This window comes from Phacochoerus africanus, chromosome 7 (assembly GCF_016906955.1).
Source record: "Phacochoerus africanus isolate WHEZ1 chromosome 7, ROS_Pafr_v1, whole genome shotgun sequence".
Lineage (NCBI taxonomy): Eukaryota > Metazoa > Chordata > Mammalia > Artiodactyla > Suidae > Phacochoerus > Phacochoerus africanus.
In genome coordinates, this window is record NC_062550.1 from 9,033,228 (window position 1) to 9,055,964 (window position 22,737).

The 22,737-nt window shown below is 57.8% G+C and overlaps 1 protein-coding gene across 3 annotated transcripts; it reads left to right on the plus strand.

Annotated features, from left to right (window-relative positions):
• Positions 1–1,554: 1,554 nt before the first annotated feature.
• On the plus strand, positions 1,555–21,598 carry CBX7 (chromobox 7). 3 transcript variants are annotated; one of them, XM_047786220.1, is made up of 6 exons: positions 1,555–1,844; positions 4,435–4,478; positions 11,398–11,463; positions 14,586–14,652; positions 17,693–18,044; positions 18,443–21,598. In XM_047786220.1, exons 1-6 carry the CDS (start codon positions 1,776–1,778, stop codon positions 18,595–18,597), a joined length of 753 nt encoding a protein of 250 aa, XP_047642176.1. In that variant the 5' UTR covers positions 1,555–1,775; the 3' UTR covers positions 18,598–21,598. The 3 variants fall into 3 exon arrangements, with proteins under 3 accessions (XP_047642176.1, XP_047642175.1, XP_047642177.1); XM_047786219.1 differs by having other exon boundaries at positions 1,559–1,844; positions 18,440–21,598; XM_047786221.1 differs by having other exon boundaries at positions 1,562–1,844; positions 17,972–18,044; positions 18,440–21,598.
• The last annotated feature ends 1,139 nt before the right edge of the window (positions 21,599–22,737 follow it).

Sequence of the window (22,737 nt, forward strand, 5' to 3'; positions counted from 1 at the left end):
ATCCAAGTCTATCTGAGATCCATTTTCATTTTTCTCCTGAAGAATGAAACGATCTTGGAACACTTTAATCCATTCAGCCAAGTTATATGTCATTGTTTTGTGTATTTTGATTCTATTTTTATCCAGAAGACATTGTTATCATGACATACTATCCATGTTCCTTATTGTTCTTTACTCCCTATTGCAGCAGACTTTTGTCTGTGATCATCTTCCTCCTGCCTGAAGTTCCTCCGTTGGAATTTCCTTTAGGGAGGGTCTGCTGGTGGCAAGGTCTTGGTTTTCGTATCTATGAATGTTATGATTACACTTTGTTCTAGAAAGATGTTTTCACTGGGTGCTTAAATTTTGAAATAAAATTTCACTGAATTTTGACGATGATGCTTATTTTCTGTCAGGGCTCTGGATATATCATTCTACCACCTTCCCACTGGCTTCCGTTGCTCCTGATAAAAAGTCAGTGTAAACCTATTTCTTTGTTTCCAGACAGAGGCGTTTTTTCCAGACAGAGGGCAACAGGGGGGCCACGGAAGGTTTCTAAGCACTCGGAGCACTCCGTCAGATCTGCACTTCAGAAAGCGTCCTCTGGCACTGTGTGGACACGGGCGGCTCGGAGGGGTGGGCAGTGAGAAGGTTGCCCAGAGAAAGGACAGGGGGTGTGGAGGGGAGGAGATCAGAGAGGCGGGACTTGGGGTCACTGCAGCAGGAGTTGGGAATCCGAGAGGCAAGGATGACTAGGGTTCCGAGCTAGGATGAACGGTGGCGCCGTAGCGGAAACAGAGGGGGGTGGGTGGGAGTAGATGAGGATAAACGGTTCGTTCGGGACCTCCCGATGCATTCATTCCAGAAACAGTCGAACACCTACTTATGTGCCAAAAGCCAAAAGCATGTGACTGGGGACTCGTGGCTGCGTGGCACCAAATTCCGTCCCCCCTGTGCACCCTAGATCCGTCGCGGCTGCACCTGTCGCCAAGTATTGCCTCGAAGTAGCCGCCGCGTGGGATCCCGAAGCCTCAGCACAAGCGCCGGCAGACCCGCTGACCGACAGAAGAATGGACAAGGGAGCGCCCGCTCAGGACTGGCCAAATCACGCCGCTCAGGAGCCGGTATCTAGAAAGACCACCGTGCGGAGAAGCCCCGACGCATTGGGAAACCTTGGCCGTCCCCGCCCTCCTGCCCCCCAAGGGTCCGTTTCGCGACCCCGCCTGTCGTTTGTGCGAGGTGGGGCACATGGTCTCCCCGCTCTGCCGGTGTCCTCATCTGCCCAACCCGGGCCATGCCGTTTCCGGCCCCTCAGAGTCACCGGGAGGATTTTAGGAAATGCGTCCGGGTAGTAAGAGCTCGGAGCCGAGCAGCGACTGCACCAAATAAGTCCCGCGAGCCCACAGCTCGAGCGAGCGTCGCGGAGCCCGCAGGTCGGGCGGGGCGGAGCTCCAGTGGGGGCGGGGCTGGGCGGAGCCAGGAAGGAGGGAGGGAGGGAGGGGCGTGACCTGCCCAGCGCGAGCCGAGCCCCCGCCCCGCCCCCGCCCCCGCCCCGCGCGCTCGCTCGCTCGCTCGCTCGCGCGCGCCGAGGAAAACGTTGCGCAGGTTCAAAAATGGAACGTCGGCGGCGTGAGGGAGCGCGAGGGGGTGTGCGCGCGTGCGCGTGCGCGTGCGCGCCCGGGCGAGGGTGACGGGGTCCCCGCTGGCCCGAGCATCGCGCGCCGCAGACGCGGCCCCGCAGCTCCGCCCCCGGCCCGGCCCGGCCAGGCCCCGGGCCCGCTCGCCCGCCGCCCCACATGGAGCTGTCAGCCATCGGCGAGCAGGTGTTCGCCGTAGAGAGCATCCGGAAGAAGCGCGTGCGGAAGGTGAGGCTGCCCGGGGGCGGCTCCCAGGACCCCTGTGGGGTCCCCTCTTGTCCTCAGCACTGTCACCTTCAAGCTGGAGGCGACGGCGAAAGTGGGGCGGGGGTGCCCAGGCAGCTCCGCACTGCCGGGCTCCCATCCCCAACCCGTGCCTCAGTTTCCCCCGCTACCTTGTAGGGCTAGCAGTATAAAAGTTGTCACCCCAGGATGCTGGGGGCAGATAAGCTCGCCAGAGCTAGAAATTAGGATCAGACCGTAGGGATCCTGAATGTCATCCTTTCTCATCCTCCCCTCATTCTAAATATAGGGAAACTGAGGCCCAAATGAAGAAACGGCTTGCCTAGTGTGTTCGACGCAGATCGGGGTCTCGAACTCAGGACTCTGGACTCTTGGTGCCAAGTCCTTTGAAGTTGGAGGCGGAGCTTTGGAAAAAGCCGTCTCTTAGTCTCTGAAGTCTAATTGCTGGACTTCGACCTTTTCCGATTCCTTCCACACCCTCACCTCCGAGTCTCTCCCCTCTGCCAGTGCACGCCCCCGTCTTCCCCTCCCCAACTCGCAGCCCCGCCCGGCCAGGCCAGCCGGGCTCCGAGAAGCTGCCTACAGCGCTGGGGCATCCACGAAGCTCCTCCCCCTTCGCCTTCGCCTCCAAAACATACACCCTGCAATTTAAGGAGGCATCTCTTCCGCTGGGTTTGGTCCCTGTGCCTCAGGGCTGGACTTTGGCCGTGCACACGTTTGCAAAGTGATCCGGCCCCAGACTGGAGGCTGGGGACGAAGTGTTTGAGGAAAGTTCCTGTCCCCAGCACGCACCACCATCCTTTTGCCTTATCTCCTCTCCGCAGCCCCTTGGGAAATTCTACCGGCAGGATAGGAAGAGGTCTTAAGAGTTCACCTCCTTGTATTTGACCAAGGCACAAACTGAGGCCCGGGCTGGGGAAGTAGCCTGGTCAAGGTCACACAGCAAGTTAGAGATAAAAGTAGAACCAGGAGCTCCAATTGGCTGATTGCCAACTCATCTTTGGAGAGAAAAAAAATCCAGTCCTGGCATCTTGGGCTAAGGGTGGCAGTCAAGGTGGGCCGTGACATTCTATTCTTGCCCCAACTGCAACGAGGCGGAGTTCTGTCTTCAAGTCCGGGCTGCCTCTCCTTCTCCCTTCCTCCAGAGTTTCCTCAATTTTAATCTGTTCCACAAAGCTCAGTGCTTTCCACGCAGTGAGGCCAGAGCAGGTACGGCAATTACCCACTTACTTCTCCACGGCCCCTGGGGGTAATGCCATAGAGTGAGGAGCCTCATGCTTCAAGCCATTCATTCAAAATATATTCATTGAGGATCTGTTGTGTACCAGGCACCATTCTAAGCCCCGAGGAGAGCTCTCCTTCCCTCGAGGAGCTGGCAATCTGGCAGACAAGACACACAATGAAAGAGGAAATAAATATAGATGCTGTCCAACCGGGCTGTGTGCCACACAGAAAGAGAACTGTATGGTGAGAGGGAAGGTATTAGGGTATTAGGAGGTGACCTGTCTTGGACCTAACATTCCGTGGTGGAGGGGGCGTCACCCATCGGTTGGGGTCAGACTTTTTTTTCTTTTTGCCACTTCTTGGGCCGCTTCCGCGGCATATGGAGGTTCCCGGGCTAGGGGTCTAATCAGAGCTGTAGCCGCCAGCCTACGCCAGAGCCACAGCAACGTGGGATCTGAGCCGCGTCTGCAGCCTACACCACAGCTCACAGCAATGCCGGATCCTTAACCCACTGAGCAAGGCCAGGGATTAAACCTGCAACCTCATGGTTTCTAGTCGGATTCGTTAACCACTGTGCCACGACGGGAACTCGTGGGGTCAGAGTTTTAAAGGCCCCTGTCATCTATGAGAATGGGAGAAGCCTGGCTCTGTTTTCATCTCTGGAGAGGTGATCACTCTTTCTCAAGGACTTTTTCAGCCTTCTCTGGGGGTTCTGCCCGAGTCTCTAGAGTTGAGAGTGAATTGAGCATCTTGGAGCACTGGACTGTCACCTCTGGGTCAGAGGCAGCCTCTCATTGGGATGGGGCTGACAGGGCTAGAGCCGTGTGGGGCACCCCAGGGAGGAGTTTTCTAGGAATTGGAGAGTCTTCTGATCTAAAAAGGAAAGAGAATTGGAGTTCCTTCATGGCCCATAGGCTTAAGGATCTGCTTATGGCATGGCCAAAACAAAACAAAAAAAAAAGGAAAGAGAATTATGGACTCAGCATGGGGGCGCTGGACACTGGATCTTTGGCTGTTCACATCCCCACGTGGTCTCAGTTTCCCCACATGTGACGTGAGCTCCAAGCTTCTGCCCCAGAAGCCCAGGAGGTCTCTGGGACCCAGGGTATTCCTGTGCTCTAGCAGGGAGGATAGTCTGGTGGTCACACAGCACTCAAAGTTTGAGGGTCTGTGGTTGATGGGGATCTGGTTGAGGGGTCCCTGACTGTGTGTGTGTGTGTGTGTGTGTGTGTGTGTGTGTGTGTGTGTGTGTGTTGGGGACATCTACCTGCAGAGGTGAGGGGCCTTGCTGTCCTGCGAGTGGTCGTGGGGCATCCGTGAATCTCACGTGTCTGCTTCTCTTTCTTCCCAGGGTAAAGTCGAATATCTGGTGAAGTGGAAAGGATGGCCCCCAAAGTAAGGTTCCTTTGTGTGTGTCTGTCTGCCCGCCCGTGCCCGTGAGTCCTTCCATCCACCTCTTACCCCTTTTCCTGCCTAGCTTTTCACTCCAGCTGCTCTAGTAATAGGCCAGTGGACACGACTGAATCATCAAGTTTCCCTGCTGCCAGCTGGGGGGCTTGGAGCACGTAAGGGTAAAAGTGGGCCCCACTCAGCCCTGTGCTCCTCCTCTTCTGGTTGGTGCCTCTGCTCCCCTGCTGCTGGCTTTTCCTGGCACCTAGGAGGTGAAGGCTCAGAATCCTGTCTTCAGAGATGGCTGCCTCTGCAAGATGCAGGCGCCTGCAAGCTGCAGCAAGTACAGTGCGGAGCGCGGGTTTGTGGGGTTGGGCAAGACAAGTCTAGCCAGTGGGGCACCAGTCCTCAGTGCCACAGAGCTAGGGACAGAGCCTGCCTTTTAACAGCACTCTCCAGTCTACAGAGCAGGTTCCCATACAGCCTTGTGAGGCAGCTGTGAACAGGCTCAGAGAAGGTAAGCAGCTTGCCTTAGGTCACACAGCAAGTGGAGGCAGAGTTGGGACTTGAACTTGGCCTCTCTCTTTCGGAGTATCTCTTCAGGGCCTCCTCCATCTCCCAACTGGGGGCGCAGGGAGCTGGTCTAGGACCTCTCCCAGTCGCTCCACCTCTCCTCTGAGGCCCAATCAGGGATCTTCTTACCGACCAATCACCTTCCAGCAGGGAGTTGTTGGGGGTGGGGAGGTAATGAGATGGTCGTGGGGCCTCCCTATTGGTCTGTGGGTGCCCCACCCCCCAGCCCTACCTCCTAGAGACTGACTCCTGGAATCCCCCTCTGCTCAGAGCTTCTGCTGTCTGTGCCAGGGGCTTTTCTGCTCGGCTGGTACTGGGGCTGACCTGGTATTTGGATCCTGGGAATGTCTGGGGCACATGATGGTGAGAGACAGCCAAGGGGAAGACATCCCATGTTGCCTCAGCTTCCCTCTCTGCAAAATGGGCTCAGTAGTCCAGGCCCTGCTCTCCTCTCATAGGCTCCTTCACTTCGTGGGGTGAAAGGCTTGTAGGCATCCTGAAGATTAGGGTTGTTGGCTGGCCAACCAAATGATGCATTCGTCCATTCCTACTGCCCCTGCTGCCCCTTCCCAAACACCTTCGGACTGAAGGATAATCCCCTCCTCATTGGGCAGATGGGAGGTAGACCTCTGGTCTGGGTGACCAGGCAGTAAGAGGAGCGGGAAAGCTAGAAAAAGAAGATGCTCAGGTGGGCCTCTCCCTAGCCACTCACTTCCCTCTTAGCTTCTGCACCAGAAGGCATTGCATCAGAGTGTGGTCACCAGCCCATTGGCCTTCAAGGCACTGTTAGCTATTTTTCCTCCTCTATAGACCTGCTTCTCGAAACAGAGGTGCCTATCTATTTAAAGTTCCTTCTCCCACTTTTATTAAGCCCAAATGAATACATCCGCCCATCAGAGCTTCAGTGAAGGGAAGGACTTGGCATTCCAAGAGCAGTCCCTCCATGGCTCCGCTGGCCTGTGCCCCCAGCCCTGGGGCCCACATTTTTCCTAACATGCTGAGACCACCAGATGGGCCCTCATGACTGCCTTTTGCGACCTCCAAGGGGATTCTGGGAGCCCTGTTTGGCCAAATGACCTGGGCATCTCTGTCTCCCCTACACACTTTGGTCCTGGGTTCCTGGCTTGGCTCACGGCTAGACAGCTCTGAGCCCTTGGGCAGGTCCCCAACATGGCAGGACCTCTGCTTTCCTTGTGTCCAAATTGGAATAAAGACTTCGACACAGCATCGCTGTGAGGATTAGATGATGGCTGTAGAGTACCTGATGCGTGCTTAGCAGGACCAAGCACTTAGTAAGTGTGTGCTATTGATAGTAGGTTACACAGCTTGGCTTCTGGGTCTCCCAGCAACCAGGAGAGGGGCCTGGGGGATTCGCTGCTCACAAGAGCCCAAAATAGCCTTAGCAATAATTTAGATCAGTCCTCTCCCTTTTCAAATGGGGTGACTGTGGCCTGGAGTGAGGAGGTCATGACAGTAATATAACTGCCAACGCAGTGCAGCATGGTACCCACTTCATGCCATCCACTCTCCACCCCACTTCACTTGGCAGAAAACAGGTTCACTCACAGGGAGAATCAGGAGAACCACGGCTCCTTTGTAATCCTCTTGGTCTTCAGTCTCCCCTCCTCCGGGGGCCTTCCTTGGAGAACAGGCTGAGAAAGAGGGTGGAGAGTGGGTAGTTGGGCAGGCTGCTCCCTGCAGACCTGGAGTGCCAGCCTGGGCAGTAGGGGGAGTCAGACTCTCCTGCCCCACAGCACCTTTCCCCACCCTGGGCAGGGAGGCTTATATAAATAACAAACCATGATTTAAATGAACACACACTCTGTGCCAGGCCCCAGTTAAGCCTTGGCAAGCTTTGGCTATTCTCTCTCCCCAGCAGCAAACAAATGAGTGCCCTTCCTCCCCAGCAGATGGGGCAGAGGAGCTATCTTTCTTGTTTTGGAAGGAACTGCAAATGGCTCAGGGAGGGGCTGGAGGGGCTGGGGGCACAGGGCAGAGAATGTTAAACCATCAGCTACGGGTGCTCTCAGGCCCGCAGAGACCCTTAGATACTCCACTCTCATCTCACCCTGCTCAGGACCCTAGGGCTCTGCTCTTGGAGTGCTTTCCTTCCAACTGCCAGTCCCCACTTGTGAATGCTACCCCATTTTGGAGGAGGACCGCCTTCATGGAGCTTTAGCAATGATACTGTCAGTGGTACAGCAGTAACCAAGCTGCTTATAAATAAGCCACTATTAGGATCAGGCTTCGGTTCATGTATTTGCCTCACACCAACCTATTTTATAGATGGGGAGATAGAAACCCTTGGCAGAGGAGTCCTCGCCCCAGATCATACAGGTGGAGCGATTTGAACTGGACATCGCCATTTCCCCATCCGTAAAATGGGGCCCTAGCTTCACCAAGCCCTGCGAAAGACTGCCTGAGACCAGAAAGGGTCCGTAACAGTGTCAGAGGAGGTGCTTCTTTCTCCTCCAAGGCCAGGCTGAGTAGCTGCAGCAGAGAGTCCTGGGTTTGACCCTGGCAGGCCTGTGTCTGCACTCTCCAGGCTTTTGATACTGATTCAATTAACGCTTGCTTGCTTTCATTATGTACCATGGATCTAAGTGTTTTATGTGGCTTAACGCGTCACATCAGCTCCAAAAGACAGCGACTTTTGTTGATAGTCCCGCTTCAAGGATAAGGAACCGGAGGCCCCAGCACCGAGTCACTTGCTCACCGCCGCCGGGGGCATTCCTCCGAGAGCCCGGGGCACCGAGTCACTCGGGTGGCTCTAAATCCGAGTTGGGGGTTAGGGCGGGCCTGGCTCTGGGAACCGCCCCGCCCCGGGCACGGCAGGAGCCTATTTATCCCGGGAGGTGGGCGGGGCGGGGCGGCGGTCACGTGGCCATGTTTACCTCCGAGCCGGCGCGCGCTGTCCCCGCCTCCGCCCTCTCCCCATTGGTCGGCCGGATAATCTGGAGCTCGCGCCCGTGCGTGCGTGCATGCGTGCGCGCGCGCGCGGCGGCCCAGCCAGGGGCCTGGGGGGCGGGGCGCGGGTCTTCGGGGCTGCGAGGTGGAGTCCACCCCCACCCCCACCCCACAGCCGAGCGCTTGCCGTGGGCCGGGATACTCAGCCCCAGACCTCTCTGCAGCCTTGGAGCCCGCCTTTTGTGCGCTCCTGTCCAGCCTGCGCCCGGCTGTTTGCAAAGCGTGTTTGCCCTGCCTGTAGCCTCAGGCTCCCCACATCGCTATCTCGGAGGGCGGCTGAAGGCCTCGGCTTTAGGAGGGGCGGGGTGTCCAGAGAAGGGGAGGTGCTTGTGCAACAACCCCCTCCCGCCCCCCCCCCCGCCCCCGCCCCCGCCCCCGCACTGAGCAGGGCCAGGCCTCCAGCTACCAAGTCTACCCCTGTCCCATTGCTTCAGACCCCCTACTGTCCCAGGCCAGTAACTGTCCCCTCTAAATCCTCTGACCCTTTCAAAGGGACGCTAAGGGAGAGGGTAGCCAAGGCGCAACTGAGTTCCAAGCACAGACTGCCTACTTACTGGCTCAGGGAACTAGGCAAGATGCTTAACCTCTCTGCCTCGGTTTCTTCATCTGTAAGATCTATAACCTCCTCACAAGGGTGCTGTAAGGGCTGGCTGAATCCCTGCGGTACTCGGCTCTGGCACCTTGCTGTTACTGTGGTGGTGGTGGTGGTGATTCTTAAAACAGGGAAATTCAAGTACAGAGAAGGTTAGGGACTTGCCAGGAACCACACAGCAGTCACCTCAACAGAAAGTGGGCGGGGCAGGCGGGAGGTGGACCGGGCAGCGAGGACTAGAGCGCTGAAGAGACACTTGCACGTCTAGAGAGCCAGGCAGGGGAGGAGGAACGCAATCCCACCCCCCTTCTACTACAGTTACAGTTGAGGAAATTTAACCTTCGTTTGCCTTGGAGGAAGGTCTCTGCCAGCTTCTGGTTGCTTATAGTTTGGGCTTTACCCAAACAATTAAAAAAAAAAAAAAACCAACCCTCAGTTTCACTTTCAGCGTTTCTTCAGGCTGAGCAAAACTCTGCAGTGGCTTCTGCAGCTGTTCCCAGAACACCTGCGGGCTGGGGCCTGGGCGCCTTAGGGAGGGTTTACAGTCTGCCAGCCAGGACACCAACTTGATTGGTCACTAAGTATGGCAGGGCAGTGCAACGATGAGGCCTGGGACAGCAGCAGAGGGGAGGGTTCATGGTGCTGGGAGTGGAGAGGATGTCAGGGGAAACTCCGAGGACCCGACTCTCAAAGGATGAGTTTAACAGGGCGCTCCCAGAGGCAAAGGCAGGGAGGTGTGACTTTGCCTGCTGGGGCCTGAGCGTATGGCCCTCAGGGCCGCCAGCCTCCGAAACAAGTGTGGGGAAGTGTCAGTGAAAGAAAGGAGGGAAGGATTCTGTCCCTGGGCAGCTTGTTGTTGGAATATAGGTTGGACTACTGTTAGTTTTCACAGTGTCCTGGGTGGTTTAAGGGGACGGTTTTAGCTTGACGGGTTAGAGGGGGGCAGGGGCTCTGCCCGGCCTCTCTGCCTCCTAATACCTCCCTAACACCTAGTCACCTTCCTTATCCTGCAGTCCTGGGTGTAACCACAGCCAGAATCATAGTCCATTGCTTTGGTTTTGTTTATACATACCTGTACACATATAAACACATGTATGTATTTGTATATTTTTATGTATATTTTTACACACACACGCGTGTGTGTGTGTATACCCATATATGTATATATTTGTTTTTGTTTTCTTTTGGCCGCACGTGTGGCATGTGGAAGTTCTAGGGCCAGGGATTGAACCCATGCCCCAGTAGCTACCTGAGCCACGGATCCTTAACTTCTACATATGTATGTTTTTAAATTAAAATTTTTTTATGTTCTAGCATCTCTTTACAATGAGTCATCCTGGTTTTTCCATTTATGGAAGTCATACAAAGTTTGCTTTTATTGATTTTTTTATCTTTTTGCCTTTTCTTGGGCCACTCCCCCAGCATATGGAGGTTCCCAGGCTAGGGGTCGAATCAGAGCTGTAGCCGCTGGCCTATGCCACAGCCACAGCAAGGCCGGATCCAAGCCGCATCTGTGACCTACACCACAGCTCACGGCAACACCAGATCCTTAACCCACTGAGCAAGGCCAGGGATTGAACCCACAACCTCGTGGTTCCTAGTCAGATGCGTTAACCACTGAGCCACGACGGGAACTCCCAAAGTTGGCTTTTAAAATAAAATTATTTAGGGAGTTCCTATCGTGGCTCAGTGGTTAACGCATCTGACTAGGAACCATGAGGTTGCGGGTTCAATCCCTGGCCTTGCTCAGTGGGTTAAGGATCTGGTGTTGCCGTGAGCTGTGGTGTAGTTGCAGACTCGGCTCGGATCCCGCGTTGCTGTGGCTCTGGCATAGGCCGGCGGCTACAGCTCCGATTCGACCCCTAGCCTGGGAACCTCCATATGCCGCGGGAGCAGCCCAAGAAATCGCAAAAAGACAATAAATGAATAAATAAACAAATACAATAATTTAACCAAAAAAAGAAAAATGAGCTGATTTAAAGGCTGATACTGAGTAACTAGCAGTGCAGGTGGCAGGAAGATGGCCAAGCTCTGGGAATGCCCAGGTCTGTCGCAGCAGTGAACAGTGCCTGGCCTGGAAGTGGTGCAAGATCCTATGTGGAAATACCTTGGGGACCTGCTGTAGCATCACTGAACCATTCAGTCACCCAGCATTTCCCAAATTCCTGCTTTGTTTCAGGCTCTGAGACAGGGAACCTCAGACCTGGCCCGGATGGTGCAGAAGCATGCCCAGCCAGGAGGGAGCAGCTCAGCTCAGGCAGAGGCCCTGCTGGGGCTGGGGCGTCCGGGGGACCAGTGACAGCAGCAGTGATAAGCACAGAGCTCTTCCTGTGCACCAGGCACTGCACTTAACACTTAGACATATCAACGTGTTTAATCGGCACAGAGACACTGAGTAGACTATCCTGAGGTTGCACAGCTAGCAAGGGCAGAGCTGGGGTTTGAACCCAGAGCTCCTGCTTTTCACCATATGCTCTTGGCTCTCATAGGAAGAGAATCCGAGGGCTTGGGGGCCCGCCCGCCTCACCTGTGGTGAAAGTGGGGGTCTAGTCGGGAGTTGGACACAGTCATTTATAAGTTCAGTGCCAGGGTGGGGGGAGTTCTGGTGTCATTGAAGCCCCCACAGGGCCCCTGACCTAGTCTGGGTGGCCAGGGATAGTTCATGGGATTAGGTGACAATTACACTGGACCAGGAAGGGGCAAAGTCCTACAAACAGTGGGTCCTGGTGGAGTAGCTATGGCCTCTGAAGGGGAGTGGGCAGGGCAGCTCTGACCTCCTGTCTCTCCCCGCAGGTACAGCACGTGGGAGCCGGAGGAGCACATCCTGGACCCCCGCCTGGTCATGGCCTATGAGGAGAAGTAAGGGGCTCAGCCTGCCGCGGGGCCGGGCAGAAGGCAGGCTCTGAGGTTTCATGGGGAGCGCTGCTGGCCTGGTTCTGAACAAGGGTCCTGGCTGTGGGGGGCAGGGGTCTGGCAGGGACAGCCCAGTCTAGTCTGCAGCTGGGGGAGGGCGTGGGTACCAGGTCCCAGGGCAGTGGAGGGCCCTGTCCCTTTCCTGTTGTTGGTAATGGTGGCTACCCTGCCAACCACCCCAGGCCTCAGTCTCTCTGCTTTGTCAGCCGCCTCCCGATTTCTTCAGAAGGCAGGGGGTTCAGTTGCAGTGAAGAAGGTGAAAATGGCTATAGAGGTGCCCTGCATGTGAGGGCAGCAGGATCAGTCGTGCCCTGTGACGGACCCGAGGGAGCTCCCCCAGAGAGGTCCTCTCACTAAGTCTGATGAAGCTCAAGAAAGGCCAGGGCAGGGAGTGCGGCTTTGGAGCCAGGGTACCTCAGTGCCCATCTCCTGCTTGGCCACCTCCTGGCTGTGGGCAGAGCTGCCCCCGGCCCTCAGTCCCCCACACCTGCCAGTGCTCTGCAGGTGGTTCGTGACTGGCAGCTCCTCCGATGGGCCTCGGACTTCTGGACACATCTTAGCAGGGAGCCACTGCCCCAAATGGCTCCTCCTGGCGGGAGCGCCTTCTGCGCGTAATCTGGCCACTCTCCTCTGCCCCAGCGGTCCCTGCCCTCCTGCCAGCAGGCTGCCCAGTCTTTCCGCGTCTCCCGGACCCACCAACCCTGTCCCCTGCGAGACCATTTTATAAAATCATTTTTATTTGGCTCCTTTCGGTCACGTCCTGAGACAGGGACGAGGATCTCACCTGACAGGTGAGGAGACTGAGGCTCGGAAGAGCTAAGGGACTTGTCCAGGAGCCTCACAGCTGGCAAGTAGCCCACCGAGGACGTAACCTGGGTGGGCTCCTGACTCTAGGTGATGCTCTTCCTCTGCCCCCCTCGCCGCCTTCTGACCCCTTGTCCCCCAGGAGGTCTCCTGCTGATTCAAAGGAAACATCCCCACTCTTCTTTCCTTAAAAAACCACAGTGCTCCTGTTCCACAGCTTCTTTCTGGTTCCCGAGAACTGGTGGGGCCTTGACCCCAAAGGGTCGTGACCCTGGTAGAACCCAGTGGAATGTCCCAGAAGGCGTCAAAGGCCTGGGTCAGCAGCCTGGCTCTGCCGCTCACCAGCTGTGAGGTGCTAGGCAGGGCCTGTTTCCTCTGGGAGCGTCAGCTTCCCCGCCTGTGAAATGGGGGTAACAGTGCTGACCTCCTGGGCCCTCGCGGGGAGCAGAGGTGTGTGAAGGCGCTTGGCAAACCATTAAGCGTGGGCGTAGGGGTCAGCCAGTTCATTCTTTCATTTGTTCGGCAAGTCTTTATTGCAGTCCTACTCTGTGCGGGCCACTCTTCTAGGGACTGGGGACACAGTAAGGAACGAAACCAACAAACGTCCCTGTCCTCATGGGGCTCACGCTCCAGCGTGGAGCCCCTCAGTGAAAGGTACGCCGGCAGGTGTAAGTGATACGGTCGTGCTGACCGCTGCCCAGACGGGCTGCTGCTTTCCGTGGGGGGCTTAGGTGCCGTGTTGACCTGAGACCTGAGCTGAGCGAGGGAACGAGCCCAGTGGGTATTTTAGAGCCCACTGAGCTCAGGGGCTCTGGGCGGACGCAGGCGTGGCTGTGCGGGTGGCTGGCCCGACGAGCGGCGTGAGCTGGGTGGGGGTGGGGCCTGGGGGCGGCATGGGGGGCGCGGGGGCAGTTCAGGGAGGGCCCTGGGAGTCCTGGTGGAGGAGCTGGCTGTTGTTTTGGATGAGTCGGAACCGTCAGTCGTTCCTAGTAAACGAGGAGCTTGGAGACCCTGCAGACCCACTTAAACCTGACTTCCTCCTCTCTGGGTCTTGGTGAGCAGGGGCTGGAAGGGGGTGATAACCATTTGAACACCTGCTTTGCAGGGTTTTTAAGAGACTCAGAAGGAGTCTGGCCAAGGGGCTCTAAGGGGGAGAGGCCGAGAGGACACTGAGCGCTACAGCCCTGGACACGGACATGGATGGGCAGAGGCACCCAGGGCTGACAGAAAGCAGGCCCTTGGTAGGGGAGGGCCGGGTGGAATGAAGGCGCCCACCTCCCCTTCCGCCCCCCACTCCCTCGGTCTGCGGGGGCAGGAGCAGGGGTGCTGCAAATGGGAAGGCAGCTTCCGTGGCCCAGGCTCCAGGCGTGCCCCGCTGGCCCTGACTGGGTCCCCAGGCCTGACCTGGCCAGATGCCCCTGGAGTCTGAGGTCTGGGAGGGGGTGGCAACCACCGCCTCGAAATTGTGCGAGGAATGAAGTCAAATAGAATGAAATGGCTTTGAATTTTCCCACCACTTCCAGCACGTTTGGGGGTCTCTGGCATGTTATCCTCTGTGTCATGTGTGGCTTTGGGCATATCCTGAGGTTGTATCTTGTGTGTTTGTACTGTGAGGAGGGCATCCTGCAGAGAGTCTGGCATCTGCTGGGGACAGGCTAGTTGCCCTCCCCTTCCCCAGCCAGCTGATGCAGGCACGTGGGCGCCCCCACCCCACCCCCCGCTCAAGTGTGTGCAGATGCCAAACGGGGGAAGGAGGGAGACCTGGGTGGAGCTTCAGGTACAACAGGCCGCATCGACCTTCCCATCAGCTCCCCGGGGACAAGGCAAATTTGACTGAGGTTTCTATACTAAGAGTGTAGAAACTCCAGTGTCCTAAGAGTGGACACTGGAACTACATTGCTTTGGGGGTGTGTCCAGCGCACGGAGAGCACAGCTCTGGCACGACCCTGGAGCCATGAAGATGGCTCCACATATTTTTGGAGATGCCCCCCCGCCACCAAGTCCCACCTCAGCAGCTGGGACCCCTGGCTGTGCCCTCACCTTTAGTCAGATGGGAAGACCAAGCCCTGGGAGTTGAACTCATGGCCCATTGCCATGGTCTAAAGAGAGCAACGGGAGGAGCCCTGACCCAGGATTGGGGGTGGCCTGGGGAGGGTCTCCCCCTCCCCCATAGACAGCAGAGGGGCCGGGTGGAGCGGGTACCTTGCTTTCCCTTAAATGTCACCAGTGTTTCCTTTTCTTCTGCTACCTGCTTTGCACCCCAGGGAGGAGAGAGACCGAGCGTCGGGTTATAGGAAGAGAGGCCCGAAACCCAAGCGGCTTCTGCTGCAGGTAACCTGCCAGCTCTGGCGCCCACCCACAGGGCCCCCTCGCTCCTCCCACCAGCCCCTGCCCCATCCGTGTAATGCACCGGCTAGTGGCTAGTTCAGCTGAACCACTAAACCGCCTTGGCTCCACCCAGAGCACTGTGGTGGGGAGGTGGGGGACGGGGCACTTAGTGGGCAAGTTTCACTGGGAGGAGTTGGGAGAAGCCAGAATGTGGGGCTGGTGCCCTGGGAGACCCCACAGGTGGGAGGTGCTGTGGAGGGAGGGAGGGTGGGAGTATGGCTCAGGGGATCCTAGAATTTTGAAAGCTTAGAATCTTGTAAGTAAGCCTTTTGGATGCGGAAAGTCCCCAAAGTACAAAGTGTGGTATTTGTGAAGCTCAGAAGCATAAACTTGAGAATTGAGGAAACGGGGCAGCCTGGAATTTTAGAATCCCAGAAAAGGAGATGCACAGAACTCTAGAAGCATAGCTTGGAATGTCCTGGCTTTTGACAGGACATTTTGAGTGAAAGGAAAGCCTCTGTCCCAGGTGGGGTCTAGACTCTGGCACCCAAGTCTTGGGGACACTTTGCTGCCTTCACTGGTTTGCTCTGAAAAGAGTGTGGAGCCTGAAGCAGGGTGGTCAGCTGGTTCCAGGCCAAACTCTGAGCTTGAGTTTTCTCATCTGTACAATCAGGATGATAAGAATACCTGCTGTCCTTAAGCTAATAAGGCCCACGGGGAATTGGAAGCCAAAAAATAAGGCTTCTTGGCCCATGTGCGGTGTGAGCCCTGTCCAGCCTCCTGTCCACTCTTGATCGTAGATCACCTGAGGCTTTTGCCAGATTAGACAGGCCTTCCTTCCTGCAGTGGGCCTGTTCCGTGGGGTTTGGTGTGAACTGGGTCCCGAGGAGGAAAGTAGCATCCGTCAGACGCCTCCACGCTGAGCTCTGTGCTCCATGCTCTTCTCGAAGGAGCAGGCGCCACCTGCACACCAAACCTGCAGGGAAGGTGTCCTAGTCATCTCTTGCTGTGTAACAAATCACCCCCCACGTAAGCAGCTTAAGGCAATAAACACTCATCATATGTCACACAGTCTCAGTGGGTCGGGAATCTGCTTTAGCTGGTGCCTTAGTGGTTCTGGTTCAGGTTACAGTCAGGATGTTGGCTGCAAGTCCCCTCATCTGAAGGCTTGACCGCGGCTGGATGATTTGTCCCCAGAGTGGCTACCCCTGTGCCCAGCAGCTCAGTGCTGGATGTTGACAGGCCTGACTCCTCACGGCTGGACCCTCCGTAGGGCCGCTGGGTGGCCTCACAGTGTGGCCACCAGTCTCCCCCAGAATGGGTGATCTGATAGAGAGAGTGAGCAAGGATGAAGCACGGTGTCTTTCATGATCTAGCCTCGGAGGTCCCACAGCAGAGTATTCCGTGTAGACAGGGCTCCACCCATTATGAATTCCTGGAGGCAGGCTGCTAGAGTTGCTTCATCGTTCCATGGATGGAGACACTGAGGCTCAGGGAGGCCAGTGGTTTGCCCAGAGTCACACAGCTGGATTAAAACCCCGATCTGACTCCTGGTGCTCCCGGGTCCATGAGCAGCTTAATTCTCTCACGGGAGGTAGAGAAGGACAGAATTGTAAGGGTTTACTAGGCCTGTGGTGGCCTACGAGCCAGGCCGAAGGAGTGGGTTATCGTAAAGCTCCATGTAGGATAAGCCCTCCTAGCACTGCAGTATTTTTTGCTGTCTCTTCCCAGTTCAGCCCTCCTCCCATCCCCTTGACAACCGCTGCCCAAGCCGGGTGAGGAGTGTTGGCAGGTGGGACTAGGGAATGGAGCTTGCACGTGGATGGATGGATGGATCTTTGGATGGATCTTTGCCCCCAGCTTGAGAGATGTGACCTTCAGGCCCCATCTTCTGGCCCCACTCTCTTTCTGGGAGCCCTTGGCCTCCAGGGACAGCGAGCAGGAGAAGGTTCGGTCCCACAGTGGTCCAGGCCCTCCCAACATCCTAGCACCAAGGGTCTTTCTTGGATTTGTATAAATTTCCCCCCCAAAGTTGAAAAGACAGATGCGAAAATTATAAAACTTGAGCCTTTGAATGATGGGAGAATGTGCCCTCCAGCCCACCATAACAAGAATGAGGCAGGGCATCACCAGGGGGCTGGACCCAGACGGGGCCACATCACAGCTCAGAGCCAGGGAGTGCCCTGGAGCGATCAAGGGGCGTCTGCAGGCTACTGGCAGTGCACCGGCCCTGTGGCTGGGTGGCTGCGTGACACAGTGCAACCCAGAGCTGTGTGTACCCCTTGGTGAACTTGTCCCAAGAGATTCAGGACCATGTGCCTCATGCCATTTCCCTGGTGAGCCGGCCATTTCAGCTTTGGGGACCCTTTAGAAGGAAAGATTCTTTGCCTATAAAGAAGAATAACTCCCGGGATCTCCCTTTGTGGCTCAGCGTGTTATGAACCCCACTAGTATCCATGAGGACGCAGGTTCCATCCCTGGCCTCGCTCAGTGGGTTAAGGATCCGGTGTTGCCATGAGCTGTGGTGTAGGTCGCAGGTGCAGCTTGGATCTGGCGTTGCTACGGCTGTGGCATAGGCTGGCAGCTGTAGCTCTGATTTGACCCCTAGCCCGGGAACTTCCATGTGCCACAAGTGCGGCCCCCAAAAGAGGGAAAAAAAAAAAAACAAACCCAGACTCCTTAATTTATCTGCCTCATAAATCCAGGTTTGTTCTTTGTTGGTCAGTTTGCAGTCTGTACCTTTTGTGTGCCCCTCTGCTGTGAGCCAAAGGAATGTGCCTGAGGCCCCAGCCCCGAGCCACTCACAGTGCCCGGAGATGCGGCTGTACTCTGGGGCCTAGATGAAGGCTGAGCCGGTCCAGGCCTTGGGGCTGGGGCTGGTCAGGGGCAGCGCTCTGGGCTGGGGTGCGGGGTGGGTGCTGGCTGGCTCTGAGCCGTGAAACATGGGGAAGGGCACTCCGGGCGGGAGGAACAGCATGAGCGAAGGCGCGGCAGTGGGCGGGAGGGCAGGGCTGACCCGCCGTGCCCTGGCTTGCCCCCGCAGCGGCTGTACAGCATGGACCTGCGGAGCTCTCACAAGGCCAAGGGCAAGGAGAAGCTCTGCTTCTCCCTGGCGCGCCCACTCGGCAGCGGGAGCCCTGAGGGGGTGGTCAAGGCAGGGGCGCCCGAGCTGGCGGACAAGGGCCCCTTGGTGCCCACCCTGCCCTTCCCGCTCCGCAAGCCCCGCAAGGCCCACAAGTACCTGCGGCTCTCACGCAAGAAGTTCCCGCCCCGCGGGCCCAACCTGGAGAGTCACAGCCATCGACGGGAGCTCTTCCTGCAGGAGTCACCGGCCCCGGACGTCCTGCAGGCGGCCAGCGAGTGGGAGCCTGCTGAGCAGCCCCCCGAAGAGGAGGGTAAGGCAGCCCAGCCCCAAGGCTCAGGCTCAGGGGCCCTCAGAGCGAGCACGGACCCTGGAGTCGTCTGGTCCCGCTGGTCCAATGCCCAGGGAGGGCCCGGGTGCTCCCGAGGCCACACCAACCTGCGGGACCCTGGCACCCAGCCCGGAGCTCTTTCTGTGGCCCCCCTCAGAGCTTGTGTCCAGCCAGGGAAGGTCAGTCTAGTGTGCGTCCGCCTCCCGTGTGTCCAGCCTTACGCTAGGCCCTGACCTGGCTGGAGACGCAAGGAGCTCTGGCCCGGGGGTGGCGTGGGGTGGGAGGCGGTCTACATGCCCGCACTCATACCCACCGTCCCCACCCCGTTGCCAACACTGTCCCCCATCTGTCTGTCTGTCTGTGTCCCATGGCTGCAGCAGATGCAGATCTGGCCGAGGGGCCCCCTTCCTGGACACCCACGCTCCCCTCAAGTGAAGTGACAGTGACCGATATCACCGCCAACTCCATCACCGTCACCTTCCGAGAGGCTCAGGCAGCTGAGGGCTTCTTCCGAGACCGCGGCGGGAAGTTCTGAGTCACCATTTTTACTCTTCTTAAACTCTTCTCCTTCGGGCTTGGGGTGGGGACTTCCAGATACAGGGAGGGGTTGGGGCGGGGTAATTATTTTATTTAAAAAAGCATTGAACAGGAGAAGCGGGTTAGAACCCAACACTCTCCCACCCCCCGCCCCCACCCTTCTCTGTGCCCACGTTTACAGAGAGGCCTTGGGTCCGGGCCTGGGGAGGCCAGGCGCTGCTCTGTCACTTGGGGTGTCATCTCCAGGGCAGGATGGGACAGGGCCAGCTTCCTCGGGACACCTCTGCCACCATTCTTCTTTAAACAGCAGCAGCCCCAGCAGCTGGCCCCGGGGCCAGAGGAGGAGGGAAGGCCCGAGCCCTCCCCTGGGGCTGCCCACCCCAGCCTTTCTGCTTCTTCCCCCTTTTCCTCTTTTTTTTTTTTTTTTGGTGTGTGTGTGTGGTGGGGGGAGGGTGTCTTTATTTTGAACTTTCCACTCCAGCTTTGTGGGACGCTACGGAGGCTACAAAGGCTGGCTTTGACCAAGAGTGTCTGGGTCCGAGAGCTCAGGGGCCGGGAAGGGTTGGAGATGGCTGGGCGTGTCCCATCCCTTCCCCTAGGGGCAGCTGCCAGCCCAGCCCCTGCCACTGACAGGCCCCCCCTCCCAACCCCGTTCCCCAGCCTGTGAAAACCGCTCGCTTGCCCACCCAGCCACGCAGGTGTGTGCACACTGCCCCTCGTGCCCCCGGGACTGCATGTGCGTGTCCACAGATGTGTGCAGTGGGTCTTGCAAACCTCCTGTTTAGAACCCTGACCAGGTGAATGGGGGGTGATTCCCAGCACAAAAGAGCTTGCCATGGACACCCCCCCTCACCTCACCTCGCCCGGCGCTTCACCTGACGAGACCCATCCAGCTCAGTGTGCTTGCTGTGCTCAGTGGAGGGCAAGGGTCTGACGGGCAGGGGAGGGTGGCAGCTTGGGGAGGTCAGGGAGTGGAGCGGGGGAGGTGGCGAGATGGTCTCCGATGCTCCAGGCGTGCAGATGCAGTCTCGTGGTCTCACCTGGCCGGCCGCAGGTGTGCAGGTGTCTGTGCAGGTGCGCCGTGCACCCGCTGGAGCCCCCAGGGGCTCCTGTTCTCTCTGACTCAGGTGACTTTCCAGCCCTTCCCTCTCCCCTCTTTTTTTGCTCTCCCCTCCGACTCAGCCAAGCCAGACTTGGGTGTGGGTGGTCGGCGAGGGAGGGAGCATCCCACCACCTTCTCAGGGCAGCCCTTGACCTCCGGACACCCTTCCTCCTTCCACTCTGCGTCTCCTCCCCATCCACCCACAATGCTGCAGCTGGGGCTAACCTTGCTCTCTTGTGGGGGCACCTCTGCCATGTCTTCCTGTGGTCGGGCCACAGCGGATGGTGGTTCAGGCTACACACAAGCCCCACACCCCGACTGGGGGCTGTGTCTGCCGGGAGGGGGCGCTCCATTTCTAGTTTGCACAGAGGTAGTTGCTCCCCTGGCAGTGAGGAGGGACTTCTCTCCCCTGTCAGTCCCTATAGGGGTGAAAAAGCCAGATTGGGGTGGGCACCAGGGGAGCAAGTGAAAGCCTGGCTCCCTCCCTGCTCCCCGTTGTCCCCTCCCCCAGGGCTGTGCCACATTCTGCTTTGTCCGGAGGAAGTCAGCAGAATCTTTCTGAGGCTCGGATAGGGCAGTGTTCCCCTAGACCCCTTCTTCCCAAGTTCCCGAACCAAAGACAGCCTGCACCCAATTTTTATTTGGGCAGCCTGCTGGCAAGATCCCAGAACCCTGAGCCTCTGTCTCCTCCTCTTCCTCAATCCTTTGTTGTCCAGGGTCAATTCAGTGCTTCCATTGGGGGATGGCGCCCTCCCCCTGATTCACCCCCGGCCTAGGGGGTTGAGTCTAGAGGAGTATGTGGCGGGTGACCAGGGGACAGGATGGCAGCCTGGGTTGGAGGCTGTCCCAGTTCAGGGGCCCCCGGCAGAGGGGGGGTGGGCAGGGACTCTGGCCTTGGGACTGGCAGCTTCCAGTAGATGTCACAGTCCCCACCCCCCAGGGGACATGGGCCTCCTCCTGCCTCACTTGGAGGAGCTGTTCATGCAGTTTGCAGGTTTGGGGGAGGGGGCAGCCCTTGTGTGGGGTGAGGCCCCGCTGGAGCAGAGCACTGCTTGCCTCTCTCAGCCCTTCATGGCCTCTGGGAGGGCTGAGCCCTGGGAGCAGAGGCGGCCTGGGGGCCGGGCTGCAGGGGGTTAGGACCCTCCCACCCAGGACCCAGAACCGAGACCTCTATGAGGGGTTGGGAGCAGCCTTGCAGGCCTCCTCCAGCCCCGAGCATCCCAGCGGGGCTAGGGTGAGGGGGCAAGGTGGGCATGACCTGCCTCCCCACCCTCCTGCCACCCTAGAAGGCCAGTACTCACGGGGTGGGGTGGGGGGGTTCGAAAAAGCTGGACCACCTGTCTTTCCTTCCCGCAGCCCCCCACCTGCTTTGAATGTAGAGAGACCGGTCGGTACTTTTCTTTTGCTGGGGGGTGGGGCCAGGAGAATGTTCTCCGCCCCTGGCACAGCCGCTTGTAATGCTGCCCCTCGAGGACCGGGCCCCTCGAGGACCACCCGCCGCCGCTCCTAGGATGGTGGCCCCAGGGCCAGCCTCCTTCTCCGCTCCCGGCCTGGGGGAAGGCGCTTCGCTTATCAGCTGGTTTAGCTTTTGCTTCATAACCGGCCAGCCTGGCCTCCAGGTCTCAGCACAAGAACGCTGCCTTTGCACAGAATGAGCATCAAGCTTTGTTCTGACTACATGAATGTATTCGGGAGGGTTGGGGGCGCGAGTCGGTTCAAGCACATGCCTTTGCCGAGTGCGCGTGTGCAGGGAGAGCTAGAGCGGATGCAGAGTGTGGGTTTATTTTTGTACTGATATTGGTAAGAGACTGTACAGCATCTATTTATTTAGATGATTTATCTGGTAAACGAGGCAAAAAATTATTAAAAATACATTAAAGATGATTTTAAAAAAACCTCTCGGGCACTCGATCTTTCCTTGAGATGGTGTCACAGCTGTGCCGAGCAGAGGGCTGCCAGTCGCTGGCCGTGCTCTTGGACGTGTCCTTCAGTTTTCTGAGCCCTCCGGAGGTAGAGTGCAGATGCGTTCTGGCCACGGGTGGGCAGTGGCTGGGGGGTGGAAACCCGGCTGGGGGTGCCCACTGTCAAGGTCCTTACACGGGCTCCTCAGAGGCCAGGCAGTGCTTCTGGTCTTTTCTCTGCTTCCTGCCAAGCATACTCTGTTGTGGAACCTGCATCCCAGGTCTCTCCAGTCGCCGGTGCTGGCACCCACAGCTGCCGCAGGCTAACGCTCATCTGCTCTTCTCTTCAGCCAAGCTCAGCACCCCATCTGAACCCAGAGAGTGGTGGTCAGAGCAAAAAGGAGTGACAGGAGAGCCCTCCAAGCAGATCTATACTTGGGTCCATCCCTGGCAGAGTAGAGACACTGGCTGGGAAGAGGCAGGTCAGGCAGCGGGTGAACAGGTCAGGTGCCGCTGCGGCCACCCAGGTGAGGGACGGTGGTGGCCACGGCCGTGGAAGTGGCAGTGGCAGAAGGAGAAACGGATCCAAGTCCCCAGCTCCACAGGGCGATGGTAGTGGTGGTGGCACAGACGCTGAGAACAGGGAAGGCAAACCCACATCCTGAGTCCTGTCCAGCCTGACAGGCATCAACAGCCAAGCCCTCCAGTGGGAAAGGAGTCCAGAGTCATCACCTTGCCGTGAAGTCCCCACCAGTCTCCTCGGAGGATGGCACCACAGCGAGGGCTCACCAGAGTGTCTGCCCTGACAAGCTGGGCATCCACCAGCTACAGTAAGTAGGCTTGGCACCAGCTTTTTCCTTTGAGAGGAAGCCCACACTGGTGGCCCCAGGTGTAGCCACCACTTCCTCCACTGTGGCTGCTCTATTGGGCCTGTTGGGTAGGCACCAGGTGGGGGGGTGTGTGTGGGCGGGGGGACAAGGACAGAAGCTGGCTGGCATCAGATGGGTAGATGGGTCATCCCAGCTCTTGTTTCTTGAGGGTCTTCTCTGTGGGGAGTGCTCCCTGACGGGCACAGAGCCAAGATCCAGGCTGCCCCTTTCGAGAGAACATGGACAGATGTGATAAAACCATCCCC